At 43.5% G+C, this 21,652-nt stretch overlaps 1 protein-coding gene across 1 annotated transcript in view; it reads left to right on the top strand.

The window, feature by feature from the left end:
• SFMBT1 (Scm like with four mbt domains 1) overlaps window positions 1-21,652 on the top strand; it is a 66,283-nt gene that overhangs the window by 23,391 nt on the left and 21,240 nt on the right. Inside the window, exons 2-3 of the mRNA XM_053953645.1 lie at window positions 11,792-11,953; window positions 18,158-18,252. Of these exons, the coding sequence (XP_053809620.1) occupies window positions 11,926-11,953; window positions 18,158-18,252 (123 nt within the window). The 5' untranslated portion in view covers window positions 11,792-11,925. The remainder of the gene's footprint in view (window positions 1-11,791; window positions 11,954-18,157; window positions 18,253-21,652) is intronic.

The raw sequence follows: 21,652 nt of genomic DNA, 5'->3' as shown, positions 1-21,652 counted from the left end.
GCTGTTTTTTTTTAGGTGTTTATTTTCTCTGATCCTGAGGGCAAAACTGCAATGATTGCTTTTACTGAACCCCTCATTTCCCTCTTCTTTCCCTTGCTCCCCCTCTCCCCAGCTGTGTGTGTACCAGGAGGAAGAGCCTCACACCCTTTCCTTCTTGAGGCTTTTCTTATCAAATTTAAGTTTGTCAGGCATGATGCTTCTTTAAATATGTATGACCTAATGTGTCTGTGGTCAGGGAATTGAGTGGTGCTAAAAGTGATCTTGGTTGTCTGAGGAATATTCTGGTGTTTGCTCTTTATAATCCAAGCAGCACTAAGGATGGAGCAGAGCTGTTTCTAAGGCAGTAGTGAATCTCCACATTCAAAAATGCTAAAAAAGTAACTGGGAACATGTGTAAAATAATGTTTAAATCCCATGGAAAGAAAAAGTGTTTAAAATCTGCTTCACTCAAGATTTCAGAGTAAGGTTTGAATAAGAAATTCTCCTGATCTCCCCTACCTGTTACATTTGCAGCATCTGAAGTGCAAAGGTACAGTTTTTGAATGTTCTGACTTCAGCATTGCAAGGCTGCAAAAGCATTGTGTTTGGGTTTGTTTTGTGTTTTTTAAGTAAAGTTCTTTCTGAGTGATCCCAGCTCAGAGCTGCCAGGTGTTAATTTAACCTTCCAGTTCATGATGGCATCTTTTTGACCTGCTTGCTAAAAGCAGCTTCTTTATGGGGTCCCCCACATGTTGATCCTCTCTTTCCCTTGGAAGTACTTGCTTCTCTAAAGGCTGATTTGCTGTGATGTCTGTCTCCCTCACCTCACAGCACTGTTTTTCTCTCCTTTCTATTTTGATAGCTCCCATTTTAGTGAGCTGCAAGCCCCTTACTGGGGCTCATCAGCATCTTCACCTTTGCCTTCTTGCCTTGAGCACTTAGACTTTAGAAATAACCTCTCCTCCTATGGCAAAGCCTCCTTTACCCTTCGCTCCAGGAATTAAAATGAATGTCACTTGGACACATCTAAAAGTGAAAGGTGCCATTTTTCTGTGGGAAAGAACTAGCTTGCACAGATCATCTATGGCACAAAGGTATGATGTAAGTTTTGTAAAATTAAAATTCAGGTGGGGGGTTATGCAGATTGCCTTATTTGAATATTTAAATGTTCTGTAGCTTTTTGATGACTGCTTTATCATTGTTTTCCATATATATGCAATGATGCTCATTTACAGCCTTCCCCAATCAGTTATACAGCAAATACCACTGCTATAAATAAAATGTCATTTGCAGGAGACAGAGTTTTGGAAGTTAAATGAGGAAGAAATATTAGCTGTGATCAGTTGGTCAGGATTTTCTCCACAGGATTATTAAAAGGAGTGGTTGAAATGTGGATTTTCCATTCCTTTCTGATACTAGCCAAGGAATACTTCAGGGTTTCGGATAGTGTTTCAGAAAGATTGTCCAAGAGAAAAAAAAAAGTCTGGGGATGTTATCTCATGTTGCAGCTTAGCCAATGTAGTATTTGGCAATCAAAAAGCAGCAGTGCTGCTTGTCACCATCCCTGGCCATGCAGTCTCGCCCTCCTCTCTGCCATGGCTGCTGTCTTAATCCTGCACTCAGCTGTTTCTTCTGTCCAGTGGGAAACTAATAGCTGTTGAAGTTTGGTTTTTTTTTTTTTTTACTTGTTCTTTTCTTGGTCAGATCATGCTTTGGCTTGTTTGGTGCTTCTGCACTGTCTGCTAAATAATTCAGATATTTCTGTCTAGTTATTCAGTATCACTGGCTTTGCTTTTAGCATTTGAGCTGTGTCAGTAAACTCGTATTTGTCACCATCAGGGAAAATACATTTATTTTTGCTGTTACACTCTGAAGCCCCAGTATTATCTGCCAGATGCTCCACTTGAGCATCTCTCACAGGCACACCCCGGGCTGCTCCTGCTCCTGCTTCTGCCATGAGCTTTCCTGCACCTGCAGGGAAATCATGTAACCTCCTCTGCAGTTTTATCATGTCTCACATGGGAGTGATAGATCCTGCCCTGGGCTGGGGAATCTTGTCCTGTCAGTCCTAAAGTAACTTAGCTTAGATTAGTTCAAGGTGATTACACTCTAGGCTTCCTCCTCAGCGACACTATCTTTGGAAGATATGGAGCAGCTCAGGTCAGAATGCATCTCCTGCTAACAGCACAGGAGGTGTTCAGGAGTGCACAGGAGACCTCTGAAACAGCTTGGGGATCCAAGGAAAGATCTGTTGAACCCAGACTGCAGAGGGCTTTTTCTTGGACAACTGGTGGAACTTAGGATGTAGGATAACCTGCTCTCAGCACTTATTTTTATGAGGGATCTTTCAATATGCCTTGTAGGAAGTTGAATTTTGCCTCATCTAGGATTTCTGACTTGAGGTGATAATTTTTGCTCAGTGGTTGAGATGGAAAGTGTATCTATTTAATAAAAATGGAATTAGAAGTTCTTATATTCACATTTGGAGACTCGAGCAGAGGGACCTAGGCTTTGAGAGACATTCCCCAGAGATGCCCATGCATGGTAGAATTATGGTTTTGTTTTTGGCTTCCCCTCAATTTTAGGGTGATAATTGACAGTCATGTTTTGACTTTCAAACTGAGTAGAAAATCACTGTGGTCCTGGCAAAGATTAACATCTGGATGGTGTGTAGGTAACATGCATTGAATTGAGCTGGTCTGCTGGGGAGGAGGAGAAGAGAACATTTCCTTACAGAAGAAGTGAGACCTGCTGCTGTTTAATTTTCCGTGCTGCTGGTGTTTCTGTGCAGTGCTGGGGAAGGACTTTGGGAAGGGTGGGTCAGTCCCAGGTTGCAGGAGCTGCGAGGAGGAGGAAGGGATGTCCTCACTCGCTGCTCCTTGTCCCCAGGCTGGCAGAGCAGGGCTCTCTCTCTGTGTCCCTCTGCAGATGCTCTGCTGGCACCTGCTGCCTGCAGAGCTCCTTGGGAACGCTCCAGGACTGCTCTGGCCATCAGACCTGCCTTGCACAGTAATGAAGCAGCGAGATTAAGCTATGACAGTAAAAACCTGAGGCACACAAGTCCTGGAGCGATGCTGGACTGAAACATGGGTTTGTGAAGAAAACGACAGGGCAGGCTCTGGGACCTGGCCCTTCAAAATCTGTAGCCTCATTTATTCGGGTTTCATCTGAAACGAAGAGCTGCTTCTCAGCATCTCTGAAGGCAAGGCCTGGGCACTGATGGCCTTGATGATGAGGTGACTTTGTAGAATGGGGTCAGTGTGTGTTAGGTGTGGTTGTCACATTTTAGAGTCCTCTTTCCAGTTAATGTTCTTGCTAATAGGTAACACAGCATCCTTGTTAGGGAAAATGACCTCGGACCTCACTTTCCATAGGGCACTTCTGCAGCCACGGGCTTTCCCTGTTTGTTTGGTGCCCTGTGCTGGCCTTCAGAAATTAATTTCTTTGTAAGGAAAATTGTGAGTTCTTAGTCTGTTTTGATCCAACTTGATTTGTTGTGATGACTGCTTTTGCTAAAACTCTGTCCTATTTGCTTCTGCAGCTTTTATTTGCAATCACGGAGGGGTTGTTTTAGTGCCACTGCTTGTGCAAATAGGTTTTCTGTTTCTTGGACAGTTTGATTTGCAGTTGCATCTGTCTGTACAGACCTTATGTTCAAATATCATTAATGAGCATAAAAACAAATAAAGGGGCTGTGATTAAGGGCTTTTTAATTGAAATTATTTAAGATTAAATTACTTAGATTGAAATTATATGATACCAAAATTGCAAACTTTGAAATAAGTCATTTTCTGTCTTAATTTTCACTCCAGCCTGCCACTGACAATGGATATTTGACTAATGGATTATTTGTCCAAGGAGGAAGGCCTGATGATCCATGTATGCAAAGAAATGTAAATGAAATGCCACTCCCTTTGTTTTGCCCTAGTATGAGTGCCAGTATTTTAAAACAGGAATATAAAGTTCAACAACTGAGTCAATTTCTAAACCCACATCTCAGTTGTCCTGTTGTTGGGGTGGCGCTCAAGGGAGAGTTGCCCTTTCTGAGTGTAGCTTCTGGATGAGAAATGAGTGTAATGCATTACTTTTTTCTGTATCGTGTGCCATTTCAATGGCATGACAAAAGAAGGAGACAAGTAGGAGTGTGCTTTTACATACAAAAGGCGTTTTGTGTCATGGATTTTTTCTTAAATGCCTTATTTGCAAGATACCTTCCTTCCCCCACCAGTCTTCTCCTTTAATTATTGTATTGTCTGCAGTGATTACATCCATTAGCTGGTTCTCTGAAACAGGAGTTCATTTTCAAAGAAGGATTTGGGAGGTTGTGATGAGTTTTTTTCCCTTCATGTGACATGAGTGCTGAGTCAAGTTGAGTGTCCTGTTCAGGTTTTATTTAAAGATTTTCCTATAACATATGCACAGAATATGAGACAGCAGCAAAGCCTTGTTTGAACAAATCAAACCTCGTGGCAGTATTAGGGATCTATTTATTGTAACTTTGTGAAGAGTGCATTGACCTTCTTATGTTGTCTGCAGGCCTGACATCCTTTGTAGATTGAAATTAGTTTCCAAACCTGGTGTTCTGAGGTTTCTCCAGTAATTTTCATGTTTTGGGCACTTACAGATTAATTGTACAAATTGGGTATCAGATTAATTTGTGTCTTTGTTAATTGCCTCAATGTATGTGCAATGAAGGTACTTTTTGATTTAAAACACTTTTCTCTCACATAGTGAATAGGTTTCTCAAAGGGAGTGCAAAGGGTTCCTTCCCCTGCTGGCAGATAAACTCTTGCCTATCACTTCCTCACAGGCAGCAGCCCTTTCCCCATCACTATGTCCCATGGGACTCCATACAGGGAATCCCTGATCTGCACCAGGGATTCAGATCCAGAGGTAGAAGTGAGTTTCTTTCCATCTGAGTGCTCTATTTTATCTCACCCTGAATCATACTACATTTTACTGGTAGAATATTTGCATGTTCATGCTGCTTGTCATTGTACAGAGGATAAGAAGCTGCCAGGCTGTTGTCTGGGACTTAGGAGCAGCAGGAGTTTCACGTTTTTCCTTCATCTTCTTTTCCAACTTGTAACTTCAGGCAGTTATCTTCATGCAATAGCACATGAATTTAAAAAATCAACAATGAAAACAGAGCAGTCTGTTCTGTGTGGTTTCTTTATTTGGCCCATAACCCCCAACGTGCTTGTAGTCTGCGTGCCATGAAAGTAGATGAAGAGAGCAGAACAATGCTGAAGATTTTGCATTTAAAAAAAGAAACAGAACTCCTGACTGTCTTAAATGTCAGTGGCAAACTGTATTTAACAGTACCTGTTTGGAACCACTTACAAACATAAGGGAACTTTTTGGGACACCCTGTTGTGTGTTATTCCCCTGTCAAGTCAAGTCTCTCTGTCCAGTAACATTTAAATGAGCTGGGAATAGAGCTGTGACTGCTACATTCTCACCTGGACTTAACCTGCAGTCCCATGGAAATGGCTTTAGTGGCTGGGTAGCACAGCATGGGTTGTAAAGTCAGATCCTGTAATTTGTTGAGCTGGACCTGTGTGTTTCAAGATTCATTAACCAGGCTTCCCAGTTCTAGGTGTGCTACCAGGATGGTCAGGCCAGATCCAGGCTCTGAGACAAATCCTGGAAGCCACTGGACTTCAGACAGGGATCAGGGGTGGAAAACAGACACAAAGTGACCAAATGTAAGTGGAAAAGATAAACATCTCGTATGGTATCAGCAAAATTTTGCTAAATGGGTTATTGTTCGTTGGGTTTTTCTGTGATTTACAGTAGCTCTAATGAAAGTTCAAGTTCAAGGTGGGAGGACTGGTCCCATTTTGTGACCAAATAGATACTCCTTTCTCTGGTAAATATTTTTATGCTAATAAAATGTACCTTCACAGTCATCTCCACATTTTCAAGGTAGAAAGGATTGCCAGACTGTAACCTGCTGCGAGGTTCCTGTGTATTTGACTGTGTAATGCCAGCACTTGCTGTATTTAACCTGACATGAGGGGCTCTGGTTCCCTGGTGCAGCATGCCCCTGCCCTGTCCTGGTGACACAGCCACCTGTCCCTGTGTGCTGCAGGCAAGGAGGGGCCAGGAGCACAGCTGGGATGCTGCTCTGGGAGTGCTTGGACTCCTGTCTGAGTCCTGGAGGTGTCTGTGCACGGAGGACAGCAGTGCTCAACCCTGTCAATAACAGTGGGGTTTGCTGGTTCAGTGTGCACAGAGCAGCCTCTGCTGGTTCTGCCCACCTTGATGTGTCAGTGCTGGGGAGCTGTCACAAACACAGGCCTTTTATTTGGAATAAACCCTTGGAATAGAAATGATACCTTCCTTATTGCAGTGCAGTGCAGTGGTGCAGGCTGGCTTAGCATCCTCTGCAGGGTGCTTGCTCGTGGTTACTTCCACGTGGAAGGTGTGAGGTGTGTTCCAGAGCCACACAACTCTGTGAGCCTGGCCTGCTCTTGTTGGCAATAGCCTGGATCCTCCTCAGCAGATTCTTTGCCCCTTTTACATCTTACAGGAATTTCTTTGGGAGGGTAAGAACAGAAGGTGTGTTCTTTAAATGCACTTCTCTTTGAGGAGTCTCAGTGTTGCTGTTGCAATGGAATGGATGAACCTGAGTTCTCTTCTGCTAAAACAGATCTAATGGGAGCAGCAGGGGGTTGTCAGGGCTACTGTCTGTGAGTAGAGATTTCAGCACAGGTGGGAAAGAAATTATAGTAAGTTTTAATAATGAATCTAACTCTGGTGATAGTTCCTATTTGCATTTATATACATATATGCTCTTCATGTTCAGTGGTATCAGCAGAATTTTGCTGTTCAGATAAGACAACCTAAAGAAAATGTTGGTGGCCCTACCTGCATAAAAGGTGATTCAGTGGTTTGTTTGTCTTTGATAAATCCTTACAGAATCAGGTAAATAAGCTACTTTTCACAGGCCAGCTGTTTCATTTGTGTGTGTAAAAATAATGCTTTAAAGAACTGCAAGTCAGCCAAAGGTTTCTGTTCTCCACATTGGGTGGGATAATTCCTTCAGCAGCTGTGGCTAATGAAATTGGTAGTATTTTTATTACTTTGTTATAGAGGCATCAAACTTTATTTTGCCTATCCATCGTCTGCTTTCTGGGCCTTGCAGGTCTTGGAAAGATTTGGAGTGTGCTAACAATGCTAAGCCAAGGCTTCTGTGACAGGTAGTTTTCTTTCCTACAGAGACAACCAAAGCTGATCTTTATTTTCTTGTCACAGAACAGCAATTAAAATGGCTTGAAAATTTGGAATTTCTGCATAAATTGGACATTGTAAGAAGTCTTCCACTTTGTCTTTTGTTTGTGGGAGGTCAGGTACTAGGAAGTTTTGTGAAATGCTTATACAAAAAATTGCTTGTTTATACAACTGAAGGTTAGAAAATATCTAAAATGTTATCCAGGCTTCCAGCTGGTAGGGACTAAAGAAGAGAAGACAAAATTATAAGGAAAGGCTTAAACCCTATTTTGACTCTAAAAGGCCTGGAGAACTAGGAGCTTGCATGAAGTACGGGTCTCTGGAGACGCTTTCTTGGAGAAGGAGGACCTCTGCCAAGGGCTCCAGCAGGGAGAATGGCAGTAGGATGGAGCAGGAGGGAAGGGCATAGATGTGTGTACAATAATACTTTGCTTCCCAAGAAAATATTTTTCATGTCCTGTCTGGCAAAAGAGTTGATGTGGTTGTTGAATGACAAAACATGAGTCGTGTTCCATGTGGCAGCTGAGACAGAGGCTGGGTTTGTGCCCACCCTGCTCCTGCAGCATGTCACTGGAGTTAAAAATCCCTCAGGTGGGGGAGAGGAGATGGGCAAAGCCTTGGTGGCTTTAAAAACCCCTGTGCTGGTGTCTCCCACATCCTGCAGCTCTGTGGGGTTTGGTGAGCTGCTCATCCAAGTGCAGCAGCAGTGATCCTGCAGACACTTGATCTGTGAATCTTAAAGGGTTCCTTCACAGGTGTTAAAGATTTCCTACACCTGATGCTCTTCTGAATGTTTGTTTGCTTTTGCCTCTCTCAGCCCTGATTTCAAGGGTGAGGTTTTTGTTCGAAAGAGGCAGAACTCTGCCATTGTGCCTGATGGAGGTGGTTGCTGATCTGCTGTGGCAGGTAATCAGCTGTGTCCTTCCATGGAGCTGGCAGCAATGCTTAGCCAGAGTCTCTGGCATTTCCCCCCAAAAGGATGGGGCTGTTTTAAGGAAATGTACTGACCCCAGTGTGGGAGTTTGGGTATTTCTGTAACTGTGAGTGTACTGCTACAAAAGGGTGAACAAAACTCGCACTGAATAGCTTGAAAATTAATTTTCTCCAGCACCGTTGATTTTGGTTCTGGTTGAGAAATTTGCACAACATACCTTGTTTTGTGCTGAAGACACTTAACTAAGAGTGATGTGAAACTCACCAGTATACCTGGAATGCATTTCACAAAAATGTTTATGAATGAAGTGCTACACATTGTAAGTTGAACCTAAAACTAAGTTGGCTCTTACCCGAACAGTATACTGCATTGGATTCTTATTGTTCTGAAGAATTAATTTTTTTTTAATAAAACATTTCAACTTAAGTTGTCATCCAAGAAGGTCCTTTCCATTTTCGACTTTGTTGTGTCAGTGAGGAGTCGGCAGAGTCTCAGTCGGGCTGGGTGGAGTCTCTGTCCTCTGAGCGGGTGCAGATGTGTTGTTCTCCAAAGGGCTGATGTTTTGGGCCTGGCTTATCTCCTAGGCAGAGGACCCCATGCAACTGCATTCTACCTCAGCTCTGCTCATGCACTGATAAGCTGTGTGCCTGCCAGTACCCAGTCACACACAAATCTTGATTCCAGCATGTTCCCCTTTTCCCCTGGAGCCACTGTCTCATCTTCATGTAGCAAAAGGGCCAGCTGAGACCTATATTCATGATTGACTTGTAGTGGTGTTAGATTAGGAAAAAGGTTCTAAGAAACCACTTGGAGTGGTGGGCTTTTTGGAGGCTGTGGGAATTGCTGGTTTCTGCAGCAGTAATAGAAGCAGAGGCAAATGAAGTGTAGGTTTTGCCCGGCAGCATCGGGAATTAGGATTGTGAAGGGGTCTGTGCCCTGGGGTTTGGAGCCCCGTCCCGTCCAGCGCCAGGATCGGGCCCACCGTGAGTCCTAGGGAAAAAGGAGTTACAAATGGCTTTGGAAGAAGTGCACGTGTCATTTCCCCTCCGAGAAAACGCATGATTGCTGTTTCTCAGGTGAAAGAGCCCGGCTGAACGTGTGAATGGGCACAGGGACCAGGAGGGCATTCAGCCCTCTCCTGCCACCTCCCAGAGGAACAAAGGGAAGGGATCCTCGCTGCCCGAGCAGCAGATTTTGGGAGCAGAGCTCGGTGCTGAAGGAGCCCTGCCCTGCCCGAGCTCGGACAGGTTTCCTGCTGCCCGTGCTGACCACGGTTTGAAATAGATTTTACTGGATGCCTCGGCATGAAGGAATTCGCTGAAACCCGATCCTTGCTGGAGCTCCGTCCTAAGGGGTGGCTCCTGTCCCCATTGTCTCGTGCGCCTTTGTTTTAAAATGATATTAAGCCTCAGACACCAGCTGATTTACTTTAATTCAACAGCCAACTTATGTTTGATTTCTTTTCATATTCAAGTGAGCCATCTGGCTTTAATGAACTGTAACTGTTTTTAATGCTGCCTCCAGTTGCTAACATCTGAATATTTCATGTGCTGAAAGGAGATTTGAAATGCAGAAGTGAGACTGAAGAGTCCAAAGTATTTCCAAAGCTGCTCTGTTCCAGCAGCACTTGTGCTCCACTTCCCTCGAGATTTATCAAAAGATAATCTTTGGGGTGCCAGACTGTAAGCAGCAACCATGGTGGGTGCTAATTACAAGTGCTCTCAATTTTGTGTACATAAAACACCACAACTGCTTATGAAATCCTGAATAACAACCCAACTTGACTTGGGCAGAATATCAATCAGCTTCAACAGGAGCTGCCAGTGTTTGGCATCTTCTAAATCAACAGCCTCTTTGGTGCTTGGGGTTTGATTTTGTGGGTTTGTTTTGGGGTTTTTTTGGTGGGGAAGGTAGTGTCCTAAATATTCTCATGTTGCATAAAGAAAAAAAGTGTAGTTGCGTCACATAGTTTAGTTGTAGAAGCTGATTGAGAACTGTATCCCATAAACTGAAAATAGCTTAATTGCAATTAATTCTGAATGTACTTTGCCAGGGCTACACTATTCTAAAGCAGTGGCATATCCCCAGACTTGTGGAATATATGCTTTGCTCACAGCATTGCCTTTGTTTTGCCTTAGCACTGTGACAGCTGATAGACTTGGGCTAGGCCATTACCAAGGCATGTTTTGATTAATGATTAAAGAGTATTTTGTTGGTTAGTTCTTCTCTGTGTGCTGAGCATCGTGCCAGTGACATCCTCTTCCAGCATCACTTTATAAAAGATGGAAGAGATGGAAGCTCAGTCTGTGTAGGGAGAGGACAGTCTGGGAACAGACTTGAGTCACCTTACCCTGCTCTGCTTTGTCCTCTGAGCCTGAACAACTGTGTGAGGAACCAGTGAGAGTGGAGCCTGTGCTTAATTTCTCAGTACCTTTCTCACAGGGGCAGAGCTGGGTTGGGAGTTAACGTGTGACCTCGTAGTCACATGCTGAGCACAGACTTTCTGAGCTGGAGTGGAGCAGGTTAGAGGCATATAGCAGAAACTGGCAGCTGGGTTCCATTCCAGACACATTCCTGTGAAGCTGTAATGAATAAAAGTTATTAGTATCTTCTACACAGTAGATTTTTGTGGCATTAAGCTGCCATTCAATAGGAGCTCTTAATGATAACTCTTACTACTCTCAAAAAAAAATTTCTTTTCACATGTAATGAAAATTTTTGAAGTTGGCTATAGTTTTGATTGTACTTGAACTTCCTGCATGACTGAGCCCTGCTACTGGATATTTTATTCTATTCAAGTTTGCTGATTTATTTGTGTGTGAAGGAAGCTGCCAATGTTGTGTATCTCTAAGGGTTATCAGGTAGTCTGCATAGACACTGTATCTGTACAAAACTCAAAATCAGAGACTTTTCAAATGTGTAGAGCTTCCTTTTTATAAAGCATTGTTATTCAAAATGTGTTCATTTCAGGAGCACAAACTATGTTTTTTAGAACCTGATCTTTAGTCCTCTCTACTATTTCAGGTATCTCACTTAAATAAAACAGGTGCTTCACAGACATTCAACAAGAATGCAAAGGCTTTCTGAAATTACCTTTTTCTTACAAGAATTTTCAAGTCAATAATCCTGGTTTTATGACCAGTTATCTCTGATTTATGTAAAGATGTCAAAGTGTGTTATTTCTAAAGAAACTCGTTACCTAGACTCTTATTTACTATGTAACTTTGCTTTTGTGGAGAATTTTGTAAAGAAACGGAACTTGTGCTTCACTGCTAATGACCTGGTGGGCTTGCTTTAGTCCTGTTTTTACTTATTTTCTAGCATTCATAATGAAATAATTATTTAATTGCTAATAGGAATAGGTTTGTAAAATGGATATTAGGAAGAAATGTTTCCTGTGAGGCTGGGGAGGCCCTGGCACAGGGTGCCCAGGGCAGCTGTGGCTGCTCCATCCCTGCAATGCCCAAGGCCAGGTGGGATGGGACCTGAGCAGCCTGGGACAGTGAAAGGTGTCCTGTCCATGGCAGGGGGTTGGAAAGAGATGGTCTTCGAGTCCTCTCCCAACCCAAACCACTCTAGGATTCTGTCTTAAAAGCAGCTAAAAATGCCATGAAGATTTCCTCACCAGTGGTTCCTTTTCAGGTGTTTTCCAGGATCCCTTCTTGAATGTCCCGGCTGCTGTGGAAGGCGGGAGGCGACTCATGACCACCGAACAGTGACAGCCCCGGCCTGCCCTGCTTCTGGCTGCTGGGAACAGCCACTGGGCTCCTGTGGAGATGAATGGAGAACAGCAGTATGATGCAGGTAACAGTCCAGCCCAGCTTCTCTAAAAATATTAGCCATGTGCAAGAAAGATGAGCACAGTGAGTGTCCCACAGTGCGTGTGCCTGGTGCTGTACACGGGGAGAAGCTCCAGTTTCACAGATTCTGCGTTGTGTTCTGGCTGTCATGGCTGGGTTTGTTACTGCTCTGTATCACAGCAGGGTGTAGCACTGGCCGAAAGGGAAACAAAATCTGGCCCAGCTTGTTGGTTGTGTTTTCAAGAAGCTGTGATTTATTTACCTTTCTGTGGTACCACTATGAGATGGGCTTATGAAAAGCTTGGTGGTGTTAACACTTACTATTTTAAGGCATTTCTCTTTCAGAGTGGTTAATACCTAGCTCTGTCCTTGTGCTCATCTTCTTAATGTTTTGGCAAGCTTTTGCTGCTGGTTGGAAAAGTCAGATAACTGAAGCTGTTTGCTGCCATTGTAATCTCTCCTGTTTTTCTGAAGTGCCTTGCTGTGTCCTCTTTGATAGGCTTGTGATATCAATACCTAACCTCCTGCAGAGTGGTGTATTATGAGAAATCAGCTCAGGTTTTGGATCACCTTGGAACACCAGGCCATGAAGAGTGCTAGTCTGGGATGACTGGGAATACTAATAGCTTTCTGGAAATGTGGAAGTAGGGACCATCCATTTGGTCTGTCTTGCCTGCCATGGCTTGTTCCTTTTCTTTGAGGAGGTCCCTACCTATTACAGTTTATATAAAGCAAATTTTATTTTGTAATTATCAGTGTAAACAATTGGATCAAGATTTTATCTGAGTATTACTTTTCTTTGGTAATTGTCCAACAAGCTGCTCTTCTCATAGGACAATTCACTATTGGTAATTTTTCTACCTTTGCTTTATGGAAATCTAATTTTTGTCAGTGTTGCTGAAGAAATGTTTAACATAATTTTAATCTATAGTGTATTTTAGGAGAATGCTATCTGCTTTATGATGCTGAAATACGCTTTTTGATTATTAACTACAGCAAGTCAGTCAAGTTGTTGTCAATGTTATATCCTCAAATAGTCAAGAAAAAGTATCATGGGTGTGGATGTAGAATTTCTCCTGGCACATGCAAATACTTTTTCCTTGCCTAGTGGAAACTGCAAGCTTCTGTCACAGAGTGTAAGGAAGGGAGTGAGGAGCTGTTTACATGGTGAGCAGTGGTGTGTCCACAGGCTGTGATAACACATCCCTCCGTCTTAAAACCCTTATTGACATTTTTCCATCTTCCTCAAAAAGTAGCAGGTCACAGAGTCCTCTCTCACTGTGTGCTTTTGAATAGCTGAGGAAAGGTCTGATACTGGCTTGAAATTGCTCAGCAGCTATTTCCCCTGAAGCTCCCTTTGTGCCAGCTTTGAGTACAGGAGGCTGTGAAGAGCAAACAATAAATGATGAGAGCTTTACTTGCATTCAGAGATAGTTCCCAGCAAATGCCTGTGTAAGCATAAGCACAGTGGTTTTGTTGTGCCCTCTAATATTGTTTTCTGAAGTGCTTTTGAGTTACACCAGTCCAAACCACTGCTGGAACATTGCCTTCATATTTATGAGTTATCATTTTGACTGGTGTTATTTTCTTTCACTTAATAATTTGCAGCAGCTTTTGGAGATTCTCCTCTGTTTTTCTGGTTTTACATCTAGGCTCTGGCTCCAAGAACCTAGACAGAGCTCAGGGTTGCTGGTTGTGATGCTCCCTTGATGCTATGAGGGGAAAAGACAACTTTTATTCTTGTCTTTCTCAACTCCTGAAATTCCAACCTGTCTTTATTTATTCATGGCCTCGCAGCTGGTGGAGATGAAAAAGATTAACTGTTATTAAAATCAGATTGAACTATATCTACAGTTCAGGGTGAGAAACCTTTGGGTTAGCCTTACTGAAGTCTGCAAGACCTTCAGTTGTGATGTGTTTAAATGTCCAATGTGACAGTCTTCAACTAAATCACATTAAAACTGCATGAAAGTTATTTGCAGTGAGAATTTAGCTCAAATCCAAAGATGAGCACAGCCTAGTGTAGACTGTTTCCATTTCAGATATTTTTTAAGGGCTAACTTCCTTAATATTTCATTGCATTCTCCAGTCCAAATGGTATAATTCCATATTCTTTCTCTACCTGTATGTATCAGAGAGCAGCGGGATGTAATTTGTGATAAAATTCAGAAAGAGTGAGTGTTCCCACTGAGGCCTGTAGAAATGGGGACAAATGGGAAGTGATGCACCTGCCTAGGAAGCTGCTGATATTCATACAGAGAATTGTCTTACCTCCAAAGTGGATGAATATTCTCTACAGCACCTCTGTAGGACACTTCTCAGATTTTACGTAAGAAAATGTTAGCTTGATTTGAAAGTTCTTCTGACACAAACTGGTTGTGTGGCAATGCCAGAGATGGGAATTGTGTCAGGTTTCTTCCCCTGCCTTTGCCTCTGGGCTGATGTGCTGCTCAGTCATCCTGTCTAATACAGAGAAATAAGTCTCCACGTAGTAGAAAGCTGAATTTATTTAGGACTTGTAGCAATTAAGGATATGGGGAGAAAGAGAGAGCATAAATATGTACACCCGTGCAGAATAAGATGAATAAATTGTGCTTTGGAATCAAATGTATTAAATATGGTTTTGCTTGTTGTCACCTGTCACACTGATTTGCAAGTTTTCTCACAGTAGCAAGAACCTCTGCTGTAAATGTCTGAGGTTGTATTGAACATTCTGAACTCAGACTGATCAGAGTGTTTAATGCAGAGTTATGGCCCCTCAGGAATGTGGCTTCATTGAACTGGTCCCGAGTCTCCAGGGATCTGTGAGGATGGAGCTGTGCAATGGGGTCTTGCAAAAAATACCAGCAAAACAGTTCAAAGGCTTGATTTAAGCAAGGCCTGCTCTGCTGCCACTGTCCTGCCAATAAAACCAGAAAAGTGATTGGATTCTGACTCTGAAAGCCTTACCAGAGAGATGGTCCTTTGCTGCACCTTTGTAGTGCTTCTGCATTCAGATGTTGAAAAAGAGAGACTTATTTCCGGTTTTTTTCTTTGTTTATGTTTAGTTTATGTTTACATTTATGTTTGTTTGTTTAGTCCTACCACATGCCACAATTAAAAAGCTAATTTGCTGCTCTCACTGTGGATCCTCATACAGCATTTTTGCTTGGAGCTTTATTCTGTGAGCTTTTCCTGTTCCACATTGCTCCAGAAGGAGCTGTGCTAAATAACCTGGGGTGCTGTGGCAGGTTTGTGAGAAGCAGCAAACAGGATGGTTCAAACCATGGCTAAGCACAAACCTCAGCTGGGTCAGCCTCCAAAAGGGAGGAAAATTCCCCAGCTCTGTGCTCAGTGGTGGAAGTGAGAGGCTGATCACCTCAGATGTAAGACCTTTGTGAAATGTGAACGCAAGCCGAGTTCAGCTTTTGTGAAGAAATGAACAGAAAAAGTGATGGGTGCTTTTTGCAGAAGTTTTAAAAAATCCCTCTGACTGAAGGAAACTCCCTAAAAGAAAATAGAGTATTAAATTTGCCATGAGTGTTGGATAGGGATTTGTGTTTTGTTGTTATTTTTGTTGTGGGTTTTTTTTTGGGGGGGGGGTGGTTGTGGTTTTTGGGTTGGATTTATTGGGGAGTTTTGTTTGTTTTTCCCATGAAAAACGGGTTTCTGAGTGAGCTTTTGGCTGTGCTGACGAGCTGCGGGTGCTGTGCGGCACAGAGCAAGCTGAGCCCTTCTCCCCACAGCCCAGGCCTGGCAGGAGGGAGCTGCCGGCGGTGCGGGACAGCCCGCGGGGCCCGCGGCGGCCGAGCGGGGCATCGGCTTCAGCCGCAGCTGAAGGCGAGGGTGGGGAGCGGCTTTCCTGGGAGCTCCTTGTAGCAATTAAGTGGCAACATAAGTTACTAATTGACCCTTTCAGTGTGTGAAGTGACCTGTGGCTCATTTAAGGAGCTTAACTGCCCCCGCGGCAGTTATCTGATGATAGCGGGGATTGAGGACTCCTGTGCGGGGCTGGGCAGCCCCGGTCCCTGCGGCGCTGCCGGGGAGCTGCTGCCTCGAGTGCCTCACCCCACCCTGCTCTGCTGCCCTCCAACAGGACAGTGCCACCCCCTGCAGAACCGCTTCTTGGGGCTGGAGGGGACTGCGGTTCTTGCTGCAGGGTGATTTTTTGGATGGGAAGGGTGAGATGGTTTTCTTTGGGTGGGAGGAAAATTAGAGTTCACTCCTGGGTCTGACTGACCAGAGCTGGTGTTTGTTCCCTTTTGATTCTGTAGATGTGAACTTCAGCGTTTTTATGGTCATATAAAACTAAAATTCTGTTTAAATTAGTTGAGAAGTCTTAATCTATTTTAACAATATTTTGCAATGAAATTGTTTTTCTTAGAATGGCTTGCAGCCAAAGCTTTGATCGGCTCCACCCTAATTTGCAAACAACTGTGGTCTGTGTCTTAACCTTTTATTCCTTCAAAAAAATTCTAAATAGAACTCCTTATTTATTTCTCTAGGTAATTTCTTTAGTAAATTAAAAAATATCCCTTAAAAGTGACAGTGATATTCAAGCTCTGAATCTTTTGAGCTCTGGGGCTTATGAAAGGCCAAAATAACCAGCTGTGGTTGGTTAAAAACAGATAAAGCTGGGTTCTGGAGAGATAAGAGTCTTTTTTTAAAATAGATAATGTCATCAGCAAACAACAGCTAACTGAATATACATTTTTAAGTTTTGGGAAGTGATAACTCCTAGAGTCACAATGAAAAGTCAAAGATGAGCTTAACCATCCATCTGAAGGTAAAAAGAACCTACTAAACTCAGGACTTGTAGGTTTTTAGTCTATTTAACGTATCTCAGACTTTTGGACAAATATTTGCTCCTTTCTGTTGGAGGACTGGGAATTGTCCCAGAGCTTGCTTAGCTTGTTAGCCTGTCCAGGGGCCTGATAAGGACATGTGGTGGTAATGAATTCATTTTTTTTATGTGTAATGTTTCCTACTCGAATGACTGCTGCTGGAAAGATCAGTTACTGCCTGTCCTAGGAAAGGCTCGGGGTGTAGGAAATGCCCGTGTCCTGTAACCTTTGCTGAGCTCTCCTTGGGCTTGTGATACACAGAGATTTCTCTGTTTTCAAATATAAACAAGGTATCAGGTTTCCTGGTCCTGAGAGGGGGAAAGCTCTGTTGTTCATTCATAGACAGCTATGGGGCAGATGGTGGAATCGAGCCTGAAAATGAAAATGAAAGTTCTGTTCTTGTGTGCTGTCGCTGCCACCCCATTTTGCTGCTGAACCTGAACCCAGTGTGTTGAGGTTAAAAATGCTGCTCACATGGGCTGGGACCCTCACTGGCCATCCCACTGTGTTCCTGCAGGAAAAATGTCACGTGGCTTGCTGAACTAAATAGGGGACCTGAAATCCACCCTGTGCTGGCTTGGTGTCTTTTTAGCAAAGTGGGTACATGCTGGAGAAAATAGGAATAGGAGAGCAGCAGGGAAGGGGGCCAAGCCAGAACTGAAGGGGAGACCAGGGCTGGGGTACAGGCTTGACAATAATAATAGGAAATTCGACTAATCTGTAGTGTGGCTTCTTACAGGTGCTTGCTTCCCTGACATCCTGAGTGAGCTTTGAACTGTGGTTTGAGTGGTTTTAGCACATATATGCTTTAAATACATCCCATAATGAGGTTTTCTTGGTCTAAAGAAGCTGTTGCACCTTATGAGCTGGGCTTTTAAAGTGACCAAGTTGAGCAGGCTTTATTTCAGTTAGGTCACAAGTTGCTTTCTTTAGAACAACTCTGAATCCCTCTCTTTGCTTTTGGTGTTTTGGAACAGCTGAATGCCTAATATCTAACTTTAAGAAGAGCAGAGTCATATTTCAAAGGATTTTTTAGACTTTCTTTTCAAATCTCTTACTAGTGGTACTGTGTTTTCCTGGGTGGTTTTTAATTTAAAACACCAACAGTCCAGTGTGCCTGGACTTCTGAGTCTCTCATATTTGTTGATACAAATACAGAGCTCTTCTGCCTATGTTTCCCTCTCACAAATTATAAGTCAATTTGTGCTGAAGCAAAATCCTCAGGATTTCACTGTTTTCTAGACCAAGTCCAGCTAATTAAGTGCTGTTCACAGGTAATGAAAGGCCAAGCAGTGTTGTCCATTTCTTGAAATGTGTTCACTGCACACTTGTGTACTTGGTCTTTTGGAACCAAAGTGGGTTTTGCTGTTTGGCTTCTCTTCCAGATGCTGGTTCAAGTGTGGAAGAAGTGGAATTCAACTGGGATGAGTATCTAGAAGACACAGGATCAACTGCAGCCCCCCATGGATCTTTTAAACATGTGAGTAAGGGAGCGCACGTGTGCTTAGCATTTCCTGCATTGTTTCTTTGATACACTAAGTGTTTAGGGTTTCTTTGAATGAATTACTGCTCTCAAATTTGGAAGCCTAACTGTAATAATGTTTTTTATAGAGAAATGCAGAATTTAACCTTTTTATTACTGTTTCTTGTCTTTGTTCCTGTATGTAGCACAGGGTAACCCCACCCACAAGTGCTGAAATCTAAGGAGTTAAGGTCTTTTCTGCACCAGAAGATAAGCTTGATTTTTCTCAAGAAGCTCTTTCTTCTTTTGGTAATTGCTCCTGGACAACTGTTATGGAGGAGTAGCTTTAGAAAGCTGGTGGCAGAATAGTTCTTGAACAGCAGAATTCAAATTTGCTCTTAGAGAAGGCTTTAATGGCAGACCTCAAGGCGGCAAGGAGAAAATAACACCTCTGCCAAACACCTGACTGTAGTAGTTAGAAAACTGATTAGGATAATTGCTGATCACAGGCTTAATGAATAGGATGAAGTCTTGATAAGCCCTTGTCTTTGCCCTTGGACATCTTGAATGTTTGCTGGTAAAGTCCTGGAGAGCACTGTCCCATTGGGGGAGATCTGGATGTGAAATCTGCCTTCTTGTACAGGGTCCTCAGTGAAGGTGAGCTCTACAGAGCTGGTGTCCAAACCTGTTGGCTCTCTTGCAACAATTAAAGCACCTTCCAGACTGGTGACTGTGTGTGACACATTGCTTGGAAGACACCCTGTGGTGCTCAGGCTTTTGGGTCCAACACCATGACTTTCAGTATGAGGAAACTTAAATCAGCAGGAAAACAGCCCGAGGTCTGTTTGTGAAGGATCATGAAGCATTCTGAGTCCAAGGGTAGCCTGGAGAAATGAAGACTATTAACTAATCTGCTAAAATATGTCAGTTGTTTTAGTAGTAAAGATGCATAGAAAATACAGACTTCACAGAGGCTGTTAGAACACTGGCATGTAATTGTAAGGTTTTTGTTCAAAGTAAAAATTCAGGTATCTCATTTCTGAAGGGAAGGGGACTGTGCTTGCTTTATTTTTCCTGGGTGTACTGAGGCTGTAGCTAGAGCCAGCTTAGGATGGTGATGTCCATGCAGCTCACACTGAGCTGCTGTGGTTCCAGCTCACAGCATGGAACCAGAGCAATGGCATTTTGCAGTAATACAGGGAATGGTCTGTCTCTTCTGGTGTGGTTTACCTCACTGGATCTCTGTTAAAGAGGCCTGCTATCATAGCTTGGACACTATATAATTAATTGTAATGCTAGCTTTACAGCAGTGGCCAGCTGAATTAATGTTGTAGCTGGATTTTGTTAATTAGCAGAAGGCACACTTTGAAAGACTCACTGCACCTGCACCAGCTCAGCTGTGTCAAGTCTGAGGTCTGGTGGCTGTGGCCACGGTTGATAAAAATACAGTTAGGTTTTAAAAAACCTCCACATTTTGTATTGCTGTTAATGCCTGCCTCTGAGGAACACAGTGCAGTGTTGCTGGTGAGGTGGCATTGTGATGGAGAGTGGTTTGGTGAGGAGGTGTGGGCAAAGCCCAGCCCCTTTGTCCCACTGCCCTGGGGGCTTGGGGGGCCTGGACCTCTGCAAGGAGGTCATCAGTGAGTGTGGAAATAGATGCCTGCACCTTCAGAATGGAATTATTGGGCATTTTCTACCAGAGCTCCTTAGAATTTGTCCAGAGACCAGTGTTGATGTTCTCTGTAATAAGCTTGGCATAAAATTCTTTATTGCTGACACTGAATTGACAGGCAGAGGGAGGAGCATATTTATATCATAGTCTTGCTGTTAATAGAAGTGCAGGAGTGCAAGGTCACATGCTGGGGGTTTCTGTGGTCCATTAGGAGGTAATGTGTTGGAAAAGGTGGAGTAGAGAGCCTCACTGCCTCCCAGTGGAGAGTGACAGCCTTTGTGACAGCACTGAGACAAGCTTAGTGTGATTCCAGGGTACATCAGGTGAGTGGTTGTCAGTGGAGAGCAGGCAGGCACTGGTGTGGCTGTGCTGCTGGTTGTATTCCCTCCAGCTCAAATCTGTGGTCCCAGTTTCTTGACTTTAGGAATGACATATTTTTATAATCCACCATCAGGAAAGCTAACATGCTTTACTCTCAAAAAAAGAGTGGAAAATTCTGAGCTGAAGGATAGTATTAGCACAAGAGCAAATGAACACATATGATAAAATGATTAATATAAATACATTTTTAAATGGAAATATATGGGTTTAGTTTGTTTTTTTTTAAATACTGAAGTAGTGAGCTCCCATTATGAGTTGTGGGTGAGAAATACCTAACTCATGTTGTAGGAGAATACATGGTCAGGTTAAGGAAATGTAATCCATGATTACACAGCCTGTGTTAGCAGAGCACTGGACTTGCTTATGGGCGAGGTGACTTTCTATATTTGTATGCTTATACTAATTCTGAACGTTTTGCCTTGCTATGTGTAAGACGCATTGGAGAATTTAAGCTACTTCTCAAATTAAGTGTGTTCTAATGTTTAATTTCTTAGCATTTTAAAAATTAAACAATATCAAGATCAAAGTGACTGTTTGGCATAAAATGTAGCAGGAAAAAGAACTTATCAAAAACCTGGAGCTGTAATGAATGCCAGTGTTGTTATCCCCTCCAAGTCTAAATACACTTCCTCTAGAACCAAATGCTCTTTTTAAATTCCCTTCTACCCTTCACAACACGTGTGTGACCATGAAAAACAAGTTGGTGTTCAGCATCATCTGAACACGTTTATTTGCTGTGTGTTCTTGCCTGCTCTTAATATTTTTGTCTGTTCCTTATCATTATCTCCCCCTGAACTGAGCCGCATCCCTGGCTCTGGCTTGTGCCGCAGCACAACCTGGGGACAGCTCCTGGTGGAAAGGGGACACGGGGGTTGGAGTCACAGCTCCTGGCCAGCTCAGCTGCGCTCTCGGGCCCGCTGCTCCAGGGGAGATGCTCTGGAGGGTGCCCATCCTGGCCAGGCTGACCCGGGAGGCTCCTGGAGAAGGAGTTTGCTGGGCTACCCCAGCCCGGCGGCGCTGCCGGGAGAGGGCGCGGGCAGCGGCTCCGTGTGCGCGGCGCTCCCGGGAAGGGCCCGGAGAGCCTGGGAAAGGCACCGGCTGCGGGGAGCGCTCCTCCCGCCGCTCTTGGTTTTGCTGAAACCTGCTCTCCCTGCCCTGAGGCTTTGTTGAAAGATCGAGTATAGGAAGCAGCGCAGATTTCCCAATTCTTCAAATGCTGTGTTGAGCTCGAGGCTTTTCTCTCAGGAATCAGAACATGAAGTTTTTGGGAATATCTCTTCAGCAAGACAGCTGTCTTTTAAGAGACACCTTCTATGATACCACTTCAAAATGCCTGCAGGTATTGGGTCCTGCTGATTAGGTTTT

This window comes from Vidua chalybeata, chromosome 12, assembly GCF_026979565.1.
Source record: "Vidua chalybeata isolate OUT-0048 chromosome 12, bVidCha1 merged haplotype, whole genome shotgun sequence".
In the NCBI taxonomy this organism is placed as follows: Eukaryota; Metazoa; Chordata; class Aves; order Passeriformes; family Viduidae; genus Vidua; species Vidua chalybeata.
Note: the sequence above shows the minus strand (reverse complement) of the source record. Positions and strands in the feature narration are given on the sequence as shown.